A 17,457-nucleotide genomic window follows, 5' to 3' on the forward strand; every position below is an offset into this window, starting at 1 on the left:
GAAACAATCCCTAACCCTAAGCTCTTTTATACAAGTATTTTTATTGCTTCAGGGTTATAATTAATAATTACATTTCAGCCCAAAATCTTAATAAAATAGGGCCCAAAAAAAAAATTCACGAGTCCTAAAGAATTTATCAAGTATGTATAGTACTTTCCTGATCAATCACCACAATCTAACACTTTCTTATATTTTCTTTATTTGGTGGAGGGGTCATGAGCTATTCCATATCATTTCAATAACTAGAGAGATAAGCCTATAGAAATAATCGGGGCAAACCATACCTAACCTAAAATTATAGGTCTAGGGCTAGGGTAGGGTAGGGGCACCACCAATGGTGAGTGGGTGGCTACATGCACATGTTCAGAGGTATATGCCTAAGTTGTTATGGGGGGTTAAGTTCTATTATTATTGGTGTAAGCCTATAGAATGGTAGGTGAGAATCTCGAGCTCCAAGGTATTCACACATATGGATCAATCAAATTGGATGTGATTATCCTCCCACAAAAATATACAATTGACCAATTTTCAAAAGATCATAAACATCATGGATATTTTTGAAAACTTTAGCATTTGATCTTCATGATCTGCATAGTTTGTAGTAAATAACAACAACAAAAAATAGTAAAAAATAACTATGTTTTTGTGAATCTGGAAAAAAAAATAGTTTGACTTTGTTTTGTCTTTGGTGCTTTTTTGTGAGACAATGAACTCTTCTTTTGGGCTGCAAGAAGTCATCAGTTCCTAAAATTATATGGACTCACCTTCCTTCTTGACTAACTCCTTACTCTACATGCACCACCTTACATGCAGGGGGTGAAGTAAAAGCCTCATCTATTTATATGGATCAACCAAAACCCCTTTAGAATAGTAGGGAAAGAAGTTTTCCTTGCCAAGTATCACCAATAGTGGAGTCTCGATGCATGTAGAGTTGTTCATTTTTGCAAGACTAGTACTCATAGGATAGAAAAGTGCAAGGGGATTCCTGAGAATAGATTGGACCCAACTGCATTCAGGGTAGCTTATAATTTATAGAAACAAGGTGGGAGAGGTTGCGCATGGACAAGGTGGGGGTTACAGAGGTGGTAAGACTAGTCGAAGGACCCTACTATTAAATAGGCAATCAAATGTTATTTCAAGTTTGTACATAAAGAATGGTGATCATGAGGACATTGTTTTGATTGCATTATACATGAATGACCAAATCATAACAAGAAGTGTTATATTTTTCATTGATGAATTCAAAGAATATTTATCACTACATTTGGAATTTAGGATCTTAAAAATTTGCTTTTTTTTTTTGAATTGAAGTGTGGAAACAAGATGCTAAGACTTTGATAGCTCAAGATAAGTAAACAAAGAAGTTGATCAAAGGTTTAATATGCAATATTAAAATTAGTAACTACTCCATAAGAACATAATTTTAACTTTTTTCAAGTGATAATTTGAAAATTCATAAGTCAATGGGACATTGTACAGAATAGCGATGGGAAGTTTGAGTTGATTCACTACTATAAGGCTTGATATTGCATATGTAGTTAACATACTTATCCAATTCTTTGTTAAACCTCTTAGGCCTCATTAAAAAGAAAAAGAAAAGAAAAAAATTGGATGCCTACAAGGTACCATTAGCATTAAATATATTAGTAACCTATAGTTTCTCGAAAAGAACATGTTAGATATTTTTATATCAACACTTCAAATCACACTCTATGATCCATCATCAGGATTAGAAGAGAGCTAGAGGAGAAAAAAAAATTAAAAATACAGACCAAGGGAGGATTAAAGGGAGTTAAAAGAAAAAGAGGCCCAAAGATCAAGGACAAAGAGAGAAGTGAGGACACAATAAAATGAAAAAATAATAATAATAATAATAAATATATATTTAATAAAAGAAAAGAAAAAATAAAAAATAAAATAAAAGAAAGAAACAAGAAAACAAAAAAGGGGAAATGAAAAATAAGAATAAAATAGATAATAAAATATAAGAATTAGAATAGATTTTAAACTATATTATATAAATGCAAAAAATAAAAAATAAAAATATATAACTAAAATAAAAATAAAACTAATAAAACCTAGAAAGAAAATAAAAACTTTAATAAATTATACAAATAAAAAACATCAAGAAAGAAAATAAGAAATAAGGCAAGACCTTACAACACAATGGTAAATTTTGAGCCTCTTATATGGGAGGTCTTGGGTTTGAGTCTAAACGAGCTTGATAAATAATAAAAATGAATCACAATAAATAATAATAATAAAAAACTTGACTTCAACCTCATACCCATAAAAAAAAATGGAAAGAAATAAAATAAGAAATTATATAGGGGGGCATGGGAAGCCAACATTGAAGAAGTGACAAACAATACCAAGGTGGGAAGGAGAATAGAAGGGTTGGCGGGGGGGGTTCGCGGGGGGGCGGGTGGGGGAGGGGGGACAAAAAGGGAGAGGGATGAGAGAGATGACAGAGTGTCGAAGGGGAGAGGGGAGGGGGGGTGAGAGGTTCAAGACTGAGAGGATTCATTTCTCAGGAAAGATAATAGGGGTTGCCAAAACTTTTTGAGGTTCCACACTTCATCACAGTTTATGTTTTAAGGGTGGTTGCCAATAGTTACTGTAGACACCTAAAAATCCTTTAGAAAATAAATTATTTTTATTTTCTAAAAAAATCTCTGATGACATCATCATTAATTAATTAATTAATTATTTAATTTATTTATTTATTTTTATGCCATTAAATCCCTTTATCTTAATTAAAAATATTTAATTAAGGAATCCCTCTCAAAAATGTTTAAATCTTATTTAAACATTATTTCCTTATATATTAATTTTTTAATTAATAAATTGACCAAAAATCCCAAAATAAATAATTTATTTATTTTTTGCCCAAAACTTGGCCAATTTTCTTAAGACCACTAACCTCTTCCAAACTCTTCTAATCCTTCTTTAATTTTGATTAAAGGCTAATCCCATAATTTCCTACTCCTAATCTCAACTCAAAATATTTAATTAAGATTAAATATTAATCCTCATGTTTATTAAAAATATTTTAATAAATATCTCCTCAACCCAAACCTTTGAAATAAATAAAACTTTACTTATTTCCTAAAAACCTTATTTATCCTCATCCTAGGAAGTTCTAGACTCTTCTAGAAAGTCTTCATCCTCATCCAAAGCCTAGACTCTTCTAGAAGATGTCAATCCTTATATTTAATCCTAATCCTAATCCCCTCCTAAACTTGTCACATTCCCTAAACATGGGTTAAGACTTGCCAAAGTTAACAAATATCTCCTCCTTCACCCACCCTCATTAAATGCCATCCACTTGCCCATCTCTAACATCTCTAATTTAATCCTAAGCCATCTCTAACCCTACCCTTAATCATTTGCACAATCCTAAACAAGCTTAAGACTTTCCTAAGCCAAGCCAAAGTCTATCCCCTCAAAATATCCCAACTATAAAACTTTATGAAGCCCACAAAGTCATAAATGACTCTTACAAGCCCATTCATTGCTCTTACAAGCCATTATGAGGATCTTTATGAGCTTTGAGCCTCCTTTGTTGACCCCTCAACCCCTCTTGTTCTAACCAATGACCCTGTGACATGTGTCACTTCCTGATTGGCTGTAAGGAAGCACAATCCATGTGCTCTCCTCTCATTCAATCTAAACCTTCCATAAACTTTCTCCTATCCTTGCATCCTAGCCCTTGATCCCTCAAGCCTTTTGCCTATTTAAGGAATCCTCTCCCAAACCATTTTAACACAATCTAGAAAGTAAAGCCATAATGTCATTTTGAAAAGCCATTTTTACATCAAATCCATTCACCAAAATCTATCAAAAATCCTCCATTGAAGCCCATTTGAACATTTGAGCATACATACATAATCAAGTCATCTTAGCTATTAGACACACCTCTACGTCAAGTGATCATCCTCATTGAGAGAGCCTATCCATGGCTCGTATTCTCATTTGAGGGCTTCACTTTGTCTCTCATGAAGTTATGTTAAATTAGTATGCAAATGCTTTTTGATTGTTTTAATTTAGTGTTTCTAACATTGCTCATATACAATTATGACTTCTCTAATTTTATGCTTGAAGAAATTATCTTCTCCGAACAAGATTTGAGAATTCTCTGAGAAAATGTAGTGCTTGGTGGAGAAGGAATGGTATGTTAGGGTTGACTTGAGGATTCTCTCATGTTTAATGTCAATGCCATGCTCTTTGAACCTAGTTTTGAAAGAGAGACATGTTTCTCCTATATAAAGAGCAACACATGAGTACTCAATCTTGTAGACTCTAAATCATAAAAGGGTATCCTTGGAGTCTTTAAGAGGAGGAATACAGCACTACAAAGTAGAGACTAGTTTCAAGGCACATCTCAAGCCTTTCTTAGTGAATATCTTGGAGATCTTGTGATAAATGCCACCAACAAAGGGATGGGTGGCACTAAATGAGGATTAAGACAATGAAGGTTTGTGGGGCTTGGCTTCAAAATAAAAGAAAATTTTAGTTTGCTTGAGGGCCCTTGAGACTTGCTTGTTACCCATTCATTACAAAGACCTTGCGCAAATGAGCAAGCCCTTGGTCCAAGTGTGTAACATCACATATGTGAAAGGTTCTCAATGCTAGAATCCTAAGGAACCCAATTTTTACTAGGATGGTGGTGTGAGGCATAGAAGGTATAGGTCAATGTGAGTAGATAACATTGTAAAACTTTTAAGTTAAAGATATTACATAGTAAAAAAAATTAATTATAAATTGTCCTAAATTAACACAATGAATCTATTTTTATTACTAGTATAAATATCTTAAATAAATCTTCCACTACAAAATAATTATAATTTGATATACTACATCTAAAATTATTTATATTTCCTTTATCTTCATTTATTTAATTTTTTACTAACTTGATCTTTTTATTTTAATTTCTTAAAAAGTATATTCTATTTAAATTAAGATTTAAACTTTTGACATGTAATAGATGGTTGTCAAATTTAACCTAAAAGAATAAAAGTTAGCATTAACACACTCACACCATCTCACTTCCCCATGTAGACATTAATTATTAAAGTTATTCCTACATTATGAACTGTTATATTTTAAAAACACAATGAACCTATTTATTTTTTTTAAGTTATTCCTACAAAATGGACTGCTATATTTTTAAAATAGATTTACTTTCATTAATCCCTTCAATGGCATTTGTTTATCTGGTAGTAAAACAAAGTAATCGATCTATTTGAAAAAGAAAAAGTTAGAAACCTGCCATTCTCATCTAAACTTTAGATAAAAATATTCTGCTTTAAAAAGAATAATTGACCCATGAGTAATGAGGTCATGTTTGTTCCTTCACCTGATCGTAAGCAAAAATAAACGGAGAAAAAGCATGACTACGATAGTTGGTTTTCACTATCATGGATTGAAAGAAGAAGAGCATATTAATGGAGTTCTGGAGAAGACTGGAGGAGAATAAATAAAAGATAAAGGCGAACACGTGAATTTGGTGTTCCACTAGAAAGAGAATAATTACAGCATTCCAGGAGGGACAAGGCATATTTTCTTCTTTAACTTTCCCTTTTTCTTTCCTGGCTACCATTTTAGATGTAGCAGCAGAATTCCAAGTACAGGAATTCATTAATATTATAAATAGCACATCTCAGAGACATCCCTTCAGCAGATTAGTGAGGCTTGAAACAATAAATAAATAAAAAATGACGAGAATGGATGGCGATGTTTTCAAAGCTGCCAAAATGGGCGATCTGAAAGCCCTTCAGCAGTGTAGCCGGAAGCATGTGACCGGCGGGCTTACGTTCGAAGGAAACACAACCCTGCACATTGCAGCGAGAAGAGGACACGTGGATGTTGTCAGATGGCTGGTTGGTCTGAAGTGCTGCTTTGCTGGAGCTCGGAACAAGGACAAGAACACACCGCTGCACGAAGCTGCTATGAATGGAAATAGGGAGGTGGTGGGGATTCTGGTGAGGAGTAAATGGGGTACTGTGCTGAGGCGCAACCAGTTTGGAGAGACGGCGCTGATAATAGCTTCGGAGCACGGTCACATGGAAGCGGCGAGGCTCTTGTTAGCGGCCACGCCCTTGTTTATGGTTTTCTGGCCACGGAATGACCATCAGACGTGCCTCAACGCCGCGGCTTATGCGGGGAATTTGGGTAAGTTGTACTGCCTGCTTGTTTCTGTTTATTTAAAACTTTGGATGCAATTGCACAGTGTGTTAATAATCACTTCAATTCAAAAGTCAGGTGCCTTTGAATTTGCATAAATTGTACGCGTGTTTTGTCTTATTTTTTTATAAATTTATTTTAAAAGGAAAATTATTTAATTTATATATTCGTTATTATTATTATTTGTGTTATTAATTAAAAAGTAATAAATATGTTTTTGAATATAAAAGCAAAAGGTAGCATTCATCTTTGGTAGAATAGAAACTAGAGCAGCACTTTCGTATTGATGACACGTGTGTGTTATGTAGGTGTGGTCAAATTGATATTGAATGAGAAGCCCAGTTGTTTCAATATAATACATGCTATGCTACTTATCGAGGATGAATATGGTGTTACTCCACTGCATGCTGCAGTTCATGGAGGGCATTTAGAAGTTGTGCGTGAGATTTTGAAAATCCCTTTGAAATGGGGTTGTGTGAATTGTTATGGAAGGTTGATGACAAAGGTTGATCATTACGGAAGATGTGCAATCCACATAGCAGTAATGAAAGGCTTCATCAACATTGTTGATGAGTTCATATCATTAATGCCAGATTGTCTTGAAATAAGAAGTACTTGCTTGAAAACAGTTATGCACTTTGCAGTGAGATATAATCAACTTGACATTGTGAAAAGACTTGCTTCTGAGCATGACAATGAAATAAATGCAAAATTATTGAGCTATGACTGTGACATAAATGGCAATACAGCTTTGCATTTGGCAGCCATGAGTCCAGCCATGAGTCCAGTGGACCCTGAGGTTAGTTCCATCTATGTTTTTACTCCTCCATGAAATTTTTGTTATAATATTTTTAATGATATTTTTTTACTAATTTAGAAAGGTTAAAAGATATATGTTAGAATGTTATTTTAATAGAAAATATTTCATATCAATTAGAATTTGTTTGGTAGGTAAAAAATTTCCTCAACTTTCATATCTTGAATTATTATTACTTAACAAGATGCACCCACAAAGGACTATTTCAATATAATAAAAAAATTTAGAATTTGAAAAAGAAGTTAACAAGATATAACTATCCATATTAACAGTATATCATAATTTTTTCCTAATCAATATATACTTTAATATTTTAATTTCTTAAGATATCTCATTGAATCATTGTTTAGTTTATTATATATTGATTAAGTTTCATTCATTATTTTTGTTTGTAAATGATATGTAAATTATTATTGATTGCATGCCAAGTAAACTATTTGATATTTTAAAATTTTCCTTGATATTATTTTATAAAAAATAAAATCGATCTATTCTAATATTTTATTTATATCTTTTTATTTTGAAATCTTTTTCACTTATAATGTTAAAGGTAGGATTCAAATATAAAATTTTACATATGAGCACAAGTCTTCTCTAATTATTTGATTTTTTTTTTATGTTTATGCAGATTGTGGAATATATAATTTCAATTCCAAATACAAAATTGAATATTATAAATGATGAAGGACAAAGTCCACTTGATATAGCAGAACAAAGAGCATCACAAAACAAGTTAAATTGTAGTGAGATTATAAGTATACTAAAAGATGCTAATGCAACTCGAAGCCTAATTTGCCAATTTGGTTTTGAAGAACAATCTTGGCAACATTCACAAGGCATCTCTAATCAAGGAAATGATAAGCAGGAGAGCAAAATATTTGATGTGGACACATTAGTGGCATCACTTATTGCCACAGTAACATTTGCATCTATATTTCAAGTTCCTGGTGGTACTAATGATGAAGGTCTTGCTAATAGGTCAGGAGATACCATCTTCAAGGTTTTTTTATTCTCTAATTTTATTGCCTTCTTTGCATCTATAACAGTTGTGATTGCTTGGGTTTTTCGAGAACGTCTACAAACAAAGATCATTGCAAGCCGATCAACGCTAGCTAAATTTTCTATGCTAAGTTTGGGAACTTCCATAATCTCTACATGCCTTGCTTTCTTTAGTGCAAACATTCTTGTCACAATACCCAAAGATCTAGAAAAAAGTGTCAGTAAAGCTAAGGGCTATGAATCAATCTTCACTACTGAGCTCTTGATAGCATATATAGCACCATCACTTGCAGTTGTGTTCCTATCATTAGCATGGATAATTGAATATAACTTCAAGGCAACTAATAAGCGACAAACTGAACTTAAGCAACAACTCAGACGAGTTCTTATTTCTACACTTCCAGTTGCAGCAATCATCCTCACTATCACTTTTATTTACTTTGTACGTTTACTTTGAAATATAAATAGTAAAAGATTAAAGATTTGGGAATAAAGATACCCATTATTCATGTATGGAAAATTTATAAAGTACGTTTACATACTTTATGTTTCATATTTAAATATTTACTTTCACAAAATCATTGATTTCAAAGTTATTGTCATTATTTATTCATGACCATACATATGACTAATAATAAAATAATTATTAATGCAATTTATCATAAGACTTCTAGTCAAATATATGGCATATTGTTTGTCATTATTACTAATTAGAAACAAAAAAATTTACACAAGAATAAGAATCAAAGTTCATAGCAATAATAATGTAATAATATTATTGAAAAGTTGAATAAAGATGGCATTGGTCCACTACATAATACAATTAATGGATGGCATCATGACATTGTACATGATATTTTAAATAGTCCATTAAAATGGAGCTGTTGATAATCACAAGAGATGAGCAATTCACATAGCAATAACAACAATGTAATGAAAAAGGTTGATAATCACAAAATATGTGCAATTCACATAGAAACAATGAAAGGCTTCATCAATATTGTTGACCAATTCATATAATTGATGTTAAATAATCTTGGAAATATAAATACATTCTTGAAATAGTTGTGCACTTTATAGTGAAATATAATCAACTTGACATTGTGAAGACTATCATTGCTCCTTAGAGTAATGATAAAATAAAGAAAATTAATGATCTAAGACTATGGAACTACAGAAACATAGCTTAGCATTTAGAAGTAACGAATGCACCATACCTTGAGCTTAGCTCTATCGATGCTTTAAATTCCTTCAATCTTTATAATATTTTAATAAATATTGTGTTGTAAGTTTAATAAAGTACTAGTTAATAACTTTAAAATGAAATATTTGAATAAACATTGTGTTGCATTTTTTAATATTTTGAAAAGTTTTAAAAGTATTAGTTAATAACCATTTTTTTTAATTTATAAATTAGTTAATACTTTGTTAATAATGATTCTATAGTTATATTTAGATGTTTTCTTATAATATATATTTAAATTTATAACAATATTGTAACAGATGAAAGGAAATATTTTGTATATATTAAAATTTTGTTGATAGGCAAGGTTTATGCTCAAATTTCATCTTTGAATATAAAGAAATGTGATACTTTTGAACAAAATTTCAAGCAATAAACTCATAGATTTTATTTCCTATTAGTTAGAAAGATGTATTCACAAAGGAATATTGTTAAAGAGACAATTCAATGACTAAAAATAAATTTTTAAAATTAGACACAAGATGATATTTGCCACTTTTTGTGTTGATAATATATAAAAGTATTATTGACTAAATAACCTTTAAATTAAATGATATTTAAATACTTCACTATAAAGTTTTAAGACAACCTTTGATTTAAAATATGGAAAAATATGAAAATATTTGAGTTGTGTTTTCTATCCACTCAAGTTCTCCAACTTGCTACTCCTTCAATCCACCCCATGTATCCATCATCTTAAATGAACTGAGTGTAAGAATGGTCAACTATGTTAGCTATTAGAATATCAAGTATGGAAGTAAGTGAAATTTTTGTAGCTAGACCTTCTTTCTCTTGCCTCTCTTTTTCTTTATCCTTATTGATCTCTTCCTTGAAGGGAGATATCAAAAGGATATCTCTTTGGCGATGATATGAACCAAGTATATCCATAGGATATCTCCCACCTAAACATTTTCACAAGCCCTCCTTGCAAAAGGTCTTTAACTTCTTCTTTTTCAACTTCATCAGAACTCTCACCTCCACTATAATGTTGTGAAATATGAGTCTCTATAAAGAATCATTTAAGGTACCTATCTCTTTTTTACCAAAGATGTCATTAAAAAATTCTAAATTATCCATAGTATTAAAGTATATATAGTAGACCAAAATATTCAAAAAACTAATGTTATCATTAAGGGAAAGATTAAATAGACCCCAAACTTCCCTTAGAAGATGGGCACTTTAAAATATACATGGAGAATAGATTTAAGTAGTGTACAAAATGAAATGATGTTTAACTACTTATTGGGCATCTTAACTAGTAACCTATGTAGGATGAATCTACATTGAAAAAATTCTTTTAGGGCTCAATAAGTTTATCACAAAGGCTATGTGATGTATTTTTCCAATCTGCAAGGTCATTGTTTGTATACCAAAAGATATTGATATGCTCAAAGATCTCACTATTATTAGTAAGGAGCCTAAATATTTAGCTAAATATAACATTGGGGAATAGGGTACCATCTAGCCACTTGTATTGGGACATATTGGTGTCACTATAATCACAACATCCAAGAAGTGAAAGAATGTTGTGATCCTCCCTTAAAATGCATGTCCTCCATTATGACAAAGGGAAATGATACTTCTACCAATTAAAAATATTTCTATCCTTAATGAAATATTTAAACTATTTAATGATTTAGCAACCCAACTCCAAGAAAAGAAACATTGAAAATGGGCCAAAGGCTTGTCCCCATGCTTTAAACTCCATCATGTAGATTTCTCCCCACATATTAGGTTCTCATACATTGTAATTTATAATTAGTAATTAAGAGTATAAATATTCTCACCCTTATTAAGGCCTTGAACACATTGGATCCTTCAACCTTGGATGAGAACAAACTATCCATATTGTCACTCAAATGAATTCATTTCCATGATAGTCCTTTAGTGGGGAAAATTTAGATAATTGTTAACCAAAATTCCCTCCCGCCAAAAAATTGAATTCAAATGGCTTAGCATGCCCTAATGTTCACATATTCAAAAATTCAAATATTAGAGCATGCGAAAACCCATTACATAAAACTTTCACTTATCCCATGTTATCCTATGTCTTAGCCATTTTTATGTTATATCTTCTGGAGTTTTAAGTCATGACTGTGTGACTATCTTTCCCTCGCCTAGTCATCGCAGTTTGTGGCTTGACCATTTGCAAATGTGCAAAGGTTCAATGGTGATCTTCTCATGATTGGTGTAGGGTCACAGGCATTTTTATAACCACATGCCTTTGGCTACAGTGCTTTTGTTGGCTCTTGATTTAACAGATTTAACGATAACCAAGAAACTAGACCAATACATCTAAGGCTAGCAAATTCCTATAATGGATGCACTTGACTGCAATCTTGGGCCAACTATAAGGCTATTTTAACTCCCCTTCTTCTTCTTCAGGCTCTGCAAGACCTAGGTGGGTGGACCTTAGATTCTTTATATGATACTAGTGTAAGGCATACAACTGAATCTAAATAATAGATAAAACCCCTTAATCTTCTAAGTTTATGCAAGCATTCATGAGTGTGAAGTAGCTAATAACAGAGCACATGAAATTGATAAACCAAATGGGGAAAAACTCTTTTAATTCCTTAAACATAAAGGGAAAAGATATTCAATTAAAGATTTGGATCATTAGCATAACCCGAGTATGCAACAGCAAAAACATGTAACCTCTAAGCTGACCAGTCCCTTATCCATTAGGCATAAACTGAACTTTAACATACACATGGACACCTGAAGTATACTCATATATCCAAACATCTAATCTTTCTATCTGACTTGCAAATAGACATCAATCTTCATAAAAACTCTCATACTTATTTTAATATCCTCCTGGTGAAAACTGTAACCCTGTCAAGGTAAACAAACATTTATTTGGCCCTATGTTCCAACAGCAAATTTATCCAGACATACAATCTTAATGGATTGCAATTAAGTTTAAGCTCTTCATTCTTAAATGCAAAATTCATCTCTTTTCGATTTCATGGGTATATTACACTATATTATCTGCACAAAATTTGTGCCTTTGAGACCAATTCAAAATTTCAGCTCCTAGGCTATGAAGAGAGCTAAAAATAAAAATTTAAATTTTCATACAGTAACAACTTTATAAAAACTTAAAATCATTTAAATCTTTCAAATTTGAAATTTTGAGCATTAAATACTTCTGAAAAAAAAAATTTATATTCATCTTTCAGTTCCCTACTTAATGGATGCCAAGTGTTGAATTCCAATTCGACATCTTACCAGGTGGGCTTCACACGATTTCATACATTTCAAAAATTGGAATATATCCCAATGTGAGATCTTAAGACTAAAAATTCAACCTCATTGATCACTTGACAACCACATCTCATATCTCAAATATATGCCTCTTGATCATACGTTAGGCCCCATTTGTAGCATCATGAAACTATGAAAATCATTCCACAGTCTCACGCTATTCATAATACCACAATACATGGAAATTTATCCTATGATCTTATGAGAAATCATAGTATCACAACTCCCCTTGCTCTTTGTTTTGATCTCATGATGCCCTCCTTGAAGTTATCACATGGCAATCCATCCTAGCATTTGAACATCAAAATTTGTTGACCTCGATTAGTAGGCTCATCCACAATACAAGCACCTTTCTTGAAAAAACATTTCTTCAAAGACACATTTACCTTTCAGTGTGTGTGATTTTAAAAACCAAAGATGCTTGCCCTTGGAAGCATGTGGGATATTTCCTGTAGATCACACCGCCTTCTACTATAGAGTTCATCATATCCCTACTGCCAGTCATCTTTCTTCAAAGTGAGGCTCCCTATTCTGTAGCTTCCTCTTGTGAAGTATCTTCCACCCATGGGCATCTCCTATCTATAGATGGTGTATCTCTAATAAGATGTGGCCTCCTTTTATTCTTGTTGTGGAGGCTCTCTTGTATGCTACAAGCATGGAGAACTAGGCTCCTATACCATGGAAACCCTACAGATGAAGCTTCATTTTGTGTGGATGCTTCTCTATCTTGTTCCCCCACACTCTGTAATCTCCTCCAAACCATGGATGCTTGGAACAATTATTGCTGCTTCTTCTCATGCCCTCATGCCGTGGAACCTTGGAATGTAGCTCATACATGGTTACTCTTCCCTGATGTCGCAGATGATCTGATGCACTTTGTTGCCAATGTGGAGCTTCCTCATATATGTTGTAGCTTCTCTTAAAATGCTCCAAGTTCATTCCCTTGGGCATCATCTGCATATGCAATAAACTTATGATTGGGGTTCATCTCGAATGCTCCAATATTATAGAATTCATGTTTTTCAGCCTTCACATTTTCATCAAGTAAAACCCTCTCCACTAGTGAATTAGATCCAGTCTTCATTATTTCATCAAAAGAGTAAGGCCTTTCACCTTCAATAATGTACCCTATATAATATTGTGCATATTGCTTTGCCTTCAATGTTTTCTCATAATAAAAGTAAGATTCTTTCGTGATGCTGAGTCATGGACCTTACCTTCATAGTGGAGCCTTCTCAAAATTGACTTTCCAGTGTTCAAATCATAGTCATAACAGATTGAGGTGTTCGGACCGAGCTACACTTATATCCTAATACATGAGAATTGAACTTTGATTCCATAGATGAGACATAATATATTGGTTCTTATTGATTGAACTTCCTAAGCTTCTTGAAAGATCTTAGCATTTTGCTAGCAATAGTCAGGCCCCAAGAAGGGCTTGACTAAAAACAATTTCAAACTCACACATCTGAGTCATCATATTGATCTACTTGAGCTATTGAACCTTTAACACACACTAGATTCCAAAATAATTGATATTTGATCAATTAAAAATCATTTTGTAACCCCTTTTCACAACTGTCAAATTCACATCAAGAGGCCTATTGGTTGGCTTTAAAAATTGACAAAAATACCTGGTCGACCTTTGAAACACTCGATATCTTGTCATATGATAACATTAGGGTCAAAAGATATTGACCTCCAAAGTTGCTTACTTAAAATCACCTGCAAATACACATGTTAGAAAACTATAAAGTGGACTCGGATTTGACTTTGAAAACTAGGCAAACAGGCACTTAAGGTTCTACAAATTGGGGCATTGGTAGAAACTAACATAAAGATTATGAACCCCCAATTTGGGATCATGATGAATAACTGGGAAAATTTGGCAAAGGTCAGCAGAAGTTGGCTACCTAGATTTGCAGGATTGGGGATATTGATAGGATAACATTTTTTACAAATGGAATGGACCTAGGACAATGTATAAACGGATTTGTCAAGACTTGAAAACTAGCACACTTGTAGTATTTCCATTATGGAATGCAGTGGTACAATCCATTTGGTCACACCAATCATAGACTCAAAGATATGACAACCCAAATAGGACTCTTGACCATTCTGCATCTCTGATTACCAGTGAAACTCTATAAATTGCAAATGGAATCACATTTGAAAACTAATCAAATAAATTCGTCATAAGCTCAAAACTAGAGTGTAGCAATTTTAGACCCGTAGAATATGATGCAAAAGGAATTTTCTTATTTGGGTCAACTGGTCAAAAGTTATAACTTGTCAAATAGGACTACTTGGAGATATGAACAATATAAAGATTTACAACAGAGGCAACTGACCAACTTTGAGACATTCAAAACCTAGGAAAAATATGTTGAAATAACATGAAACTTGGAACATAGGCTTTTTGGTATGCATACTTAACATCCCATAAGTGGTGGGTTATGAAGGATTTCTAGGTAAAAGATATTCAAAGGCAAATAGGGCTACTATACACTGTTTGACACTTACGCAGAATTGCAGAATATGATGCTAGTTCAAAACATAACTTCACCGAATGACTCAAAATGATAGTTTATCATTACAAAACACATAGATATGATAAATGTAAGGTGTTAGAAACATAAAACACCTTTTAGGCTTTAAAATGATAGTCGGACACACAAGCAAGAAAATGCATTTATATGGCCCAAAGTTACTCAAAATTTGGAATGGACATTCAAAACAAGAATGCAATTTCAAGTGCCATCAACTGCGATCACATGATGTCAAAAAAGTAGGTTCCAAGCTAGGGGACCCACTATTCTCTACTGTTAGATTTTCCAAGATCAATGGTGGGTGCTTTTTCACATTTTCAAGATGCAAGATGTTTAGGCAATGTGGGCAAGCACCTCACTGCCATGTGGCATGTGGGTCTTGTTTCACTTGTGGGTCACAAACAAAGTAAAGGTGTCAGGTAGGTTGGCAAGTTGTGTTGGCATACATAGGGGATTTCATTGGTTGATATGATGACATGGAGAATAAAATTGTTTGCATGTTTATGGACTATCAGATGTCAAAAGATCGACGATTCTCACTTTTTTACATTTTGAAGGTGCAAGAAGTTTAGACAATGTAGGAAAGCGAGGTCTCAACACACAGACTTCGTGATATCATTCCTATCACGACTACAAAAAGAATTTTTTAGAACAACTCAGAAACATGTCAAGGCATGTTGGAATTTTAGCGTCGCTTCACTGGATGAAGTCGATGACTGGACCAAGTAAGTGTGCTGACTATACACAAGGTGGAGCAGTTTTGTTTTTGCCATCGGGTGGAGGTAGATCAATGCCTCTAATTATGTTTCTATATGAAAATGATTGATCTTTAGTTATAGTGACATAGCGAGGTGTCGCCATGTGTCCATGTGTGCCCAATCTCATGTGTTCCTATTGTCATAGCATCGCAAGGAACCATTTTTGGAGTAATCATCCATAGAATGAAAAGATAAAGGGTTCAATTGACAAATTTTATATCAATAGAAGTAGGAAAAGTAGTGTTCTAATCTTATGACAAGGCAGTTGTTCATAAGATCACAGGGGTAAAATATGAAACCGTTGATGGCTCAACACATGGTTAGCTGATTGCGATCATAAGATCATGAGGATAATTATCATTGTTGCTAATGATATGCTAGAATGCAATTATAATATTGTAAGGACCAATCCCCAATCTGAGACACCATGATAAAAGGTTTATCATATGATCAAGTGGTCTTAGCATCATGAGGTCGAGTGATTGCAGGTGCAATTTAAGGATAGTTCTAATGCTATGACAGATTGTTTGTCATGAGATCATTAGGCGAACTAGACGAGGTTTAGATGCTATAAATATGTGCTTTTCATGTGATCACATTGTCGTAACATTGTAATGATCATAAGATCATAAGCCAAAAAAAAATCCCATTTGATGTTATGAGGTGGTCAAAGATCAAAAGGTCGTAGGGTAGATTGGATAACTAGGAGACATCATGAAGTGGAGGCAATCATAGGATCATAGGTGCTACTGAGGAGTCTTCCAAAGACATGAGGGAAAAAGGTTGGCATAGCATCATGTGGTTGTAGCATCATAGGTGCCATGAGATTGTGAGCCAAGTAGTGATGTGTTCCGATGCTATGAGGACTCAATGATTGTATGATCATAGGTTTGACCTTCTAGGTTGTTGAAGCTACAAAAGGAAAGTTTTTTCATGTGTTTGTACTATCATGAGATCATAAGACAATAATGTGTCATAAGATTATGAAGAGGTTTCAAGGAAGGCCCGATGTTAAGATGAATTGACAATCATAAGATCATAAGAGGTTATAAAGGTTTCCTTTGACCATGAGATATATTAACGATCATAAAGTTCAGCTTCCAGACTAAAGATAATACAAGGGTTTTTGACTCCAATGATGATTGAAAGATCATAAGTCCTAGAATTGACCATAATATAAGAGTTTCGCCCATCTGGACTGAAAAGTGAATGGTCTTCGACCAATAAGATTATGAGAAAGGTACAGGACAAACATTGAATATGGTTGACTTGCTGATATTTATGACTTGGCATGCTAATATAGGAGAATATAGTTGTTTAATAGAAAATTTGATATAGTTGATCAATTATTGGTTATTCTCACTATCTCCCATGCTTGTTTAATGCAAAATGAGCACACTCATCACTTGGTTATCCATGTACCTAGCTATACATTAATGGTGTCATTTTTGTCTTCTTAGGCTTTTGTCTTGGTTGAAGATTAGATTTTCTTGCATCTGGATGTGTACCAAGATCAAATCTTCCTTAAATTTGCATGATTGTTTCTGCAACTTTAATTGTAGTGGTTGAACTTGGCTTCTTTCAAAAGTCATCTCAGTTATGCTTGAAATATAAAAGAAGATTTTCTAGTCTTTC

At 33.2% G+C, this 17,457-nt stretch overlaps 1 protein-coding gene across 1 annotated transcript; it reads left to right on the forward strand.

Annotated features, from left to right (window-relative positions):
- Positions 1–5,658: 5,658 nt before the first annotated feature.
- On the forward strand, positions 5,659–8,496 carry LOC149558419 (uncharacterized). Its single transcript, XM_089786133.1, has 3 exons — positions 5,659–6,174; positions 6,495–6,985; positions 7,632–8,496. The coding sequence occupies exons 1-3, from the start codon at positions 5,718–5,720 to the stop codon at positions 8,457–8,459; spliced, it is 1,776 nt and encodes a 591-aa protein (XP_089642259.1). The 5' UTR covers positions 5,659–5,717; the 3' UTR covers positions 8,460–8,496.
- The last annotated feature ends 8,961 nt before the right edge of the window (positions 8,497–17,457 follow it).

This window comes from Cupressus sempervirens, chromosome 5, assembly GCF_028749045.1.
Source record: "Cupressus sempervirens isolate cs-2001-9-10 chromosome 5, ASM2874904v1, whole genome shotgun sequence".
NCBI lineage: Eukaryota > Viridiplantae > Streptophyta > Pinopsida > Cupressales > Cupressaceae > Cupressus > Cupressus sempervirens.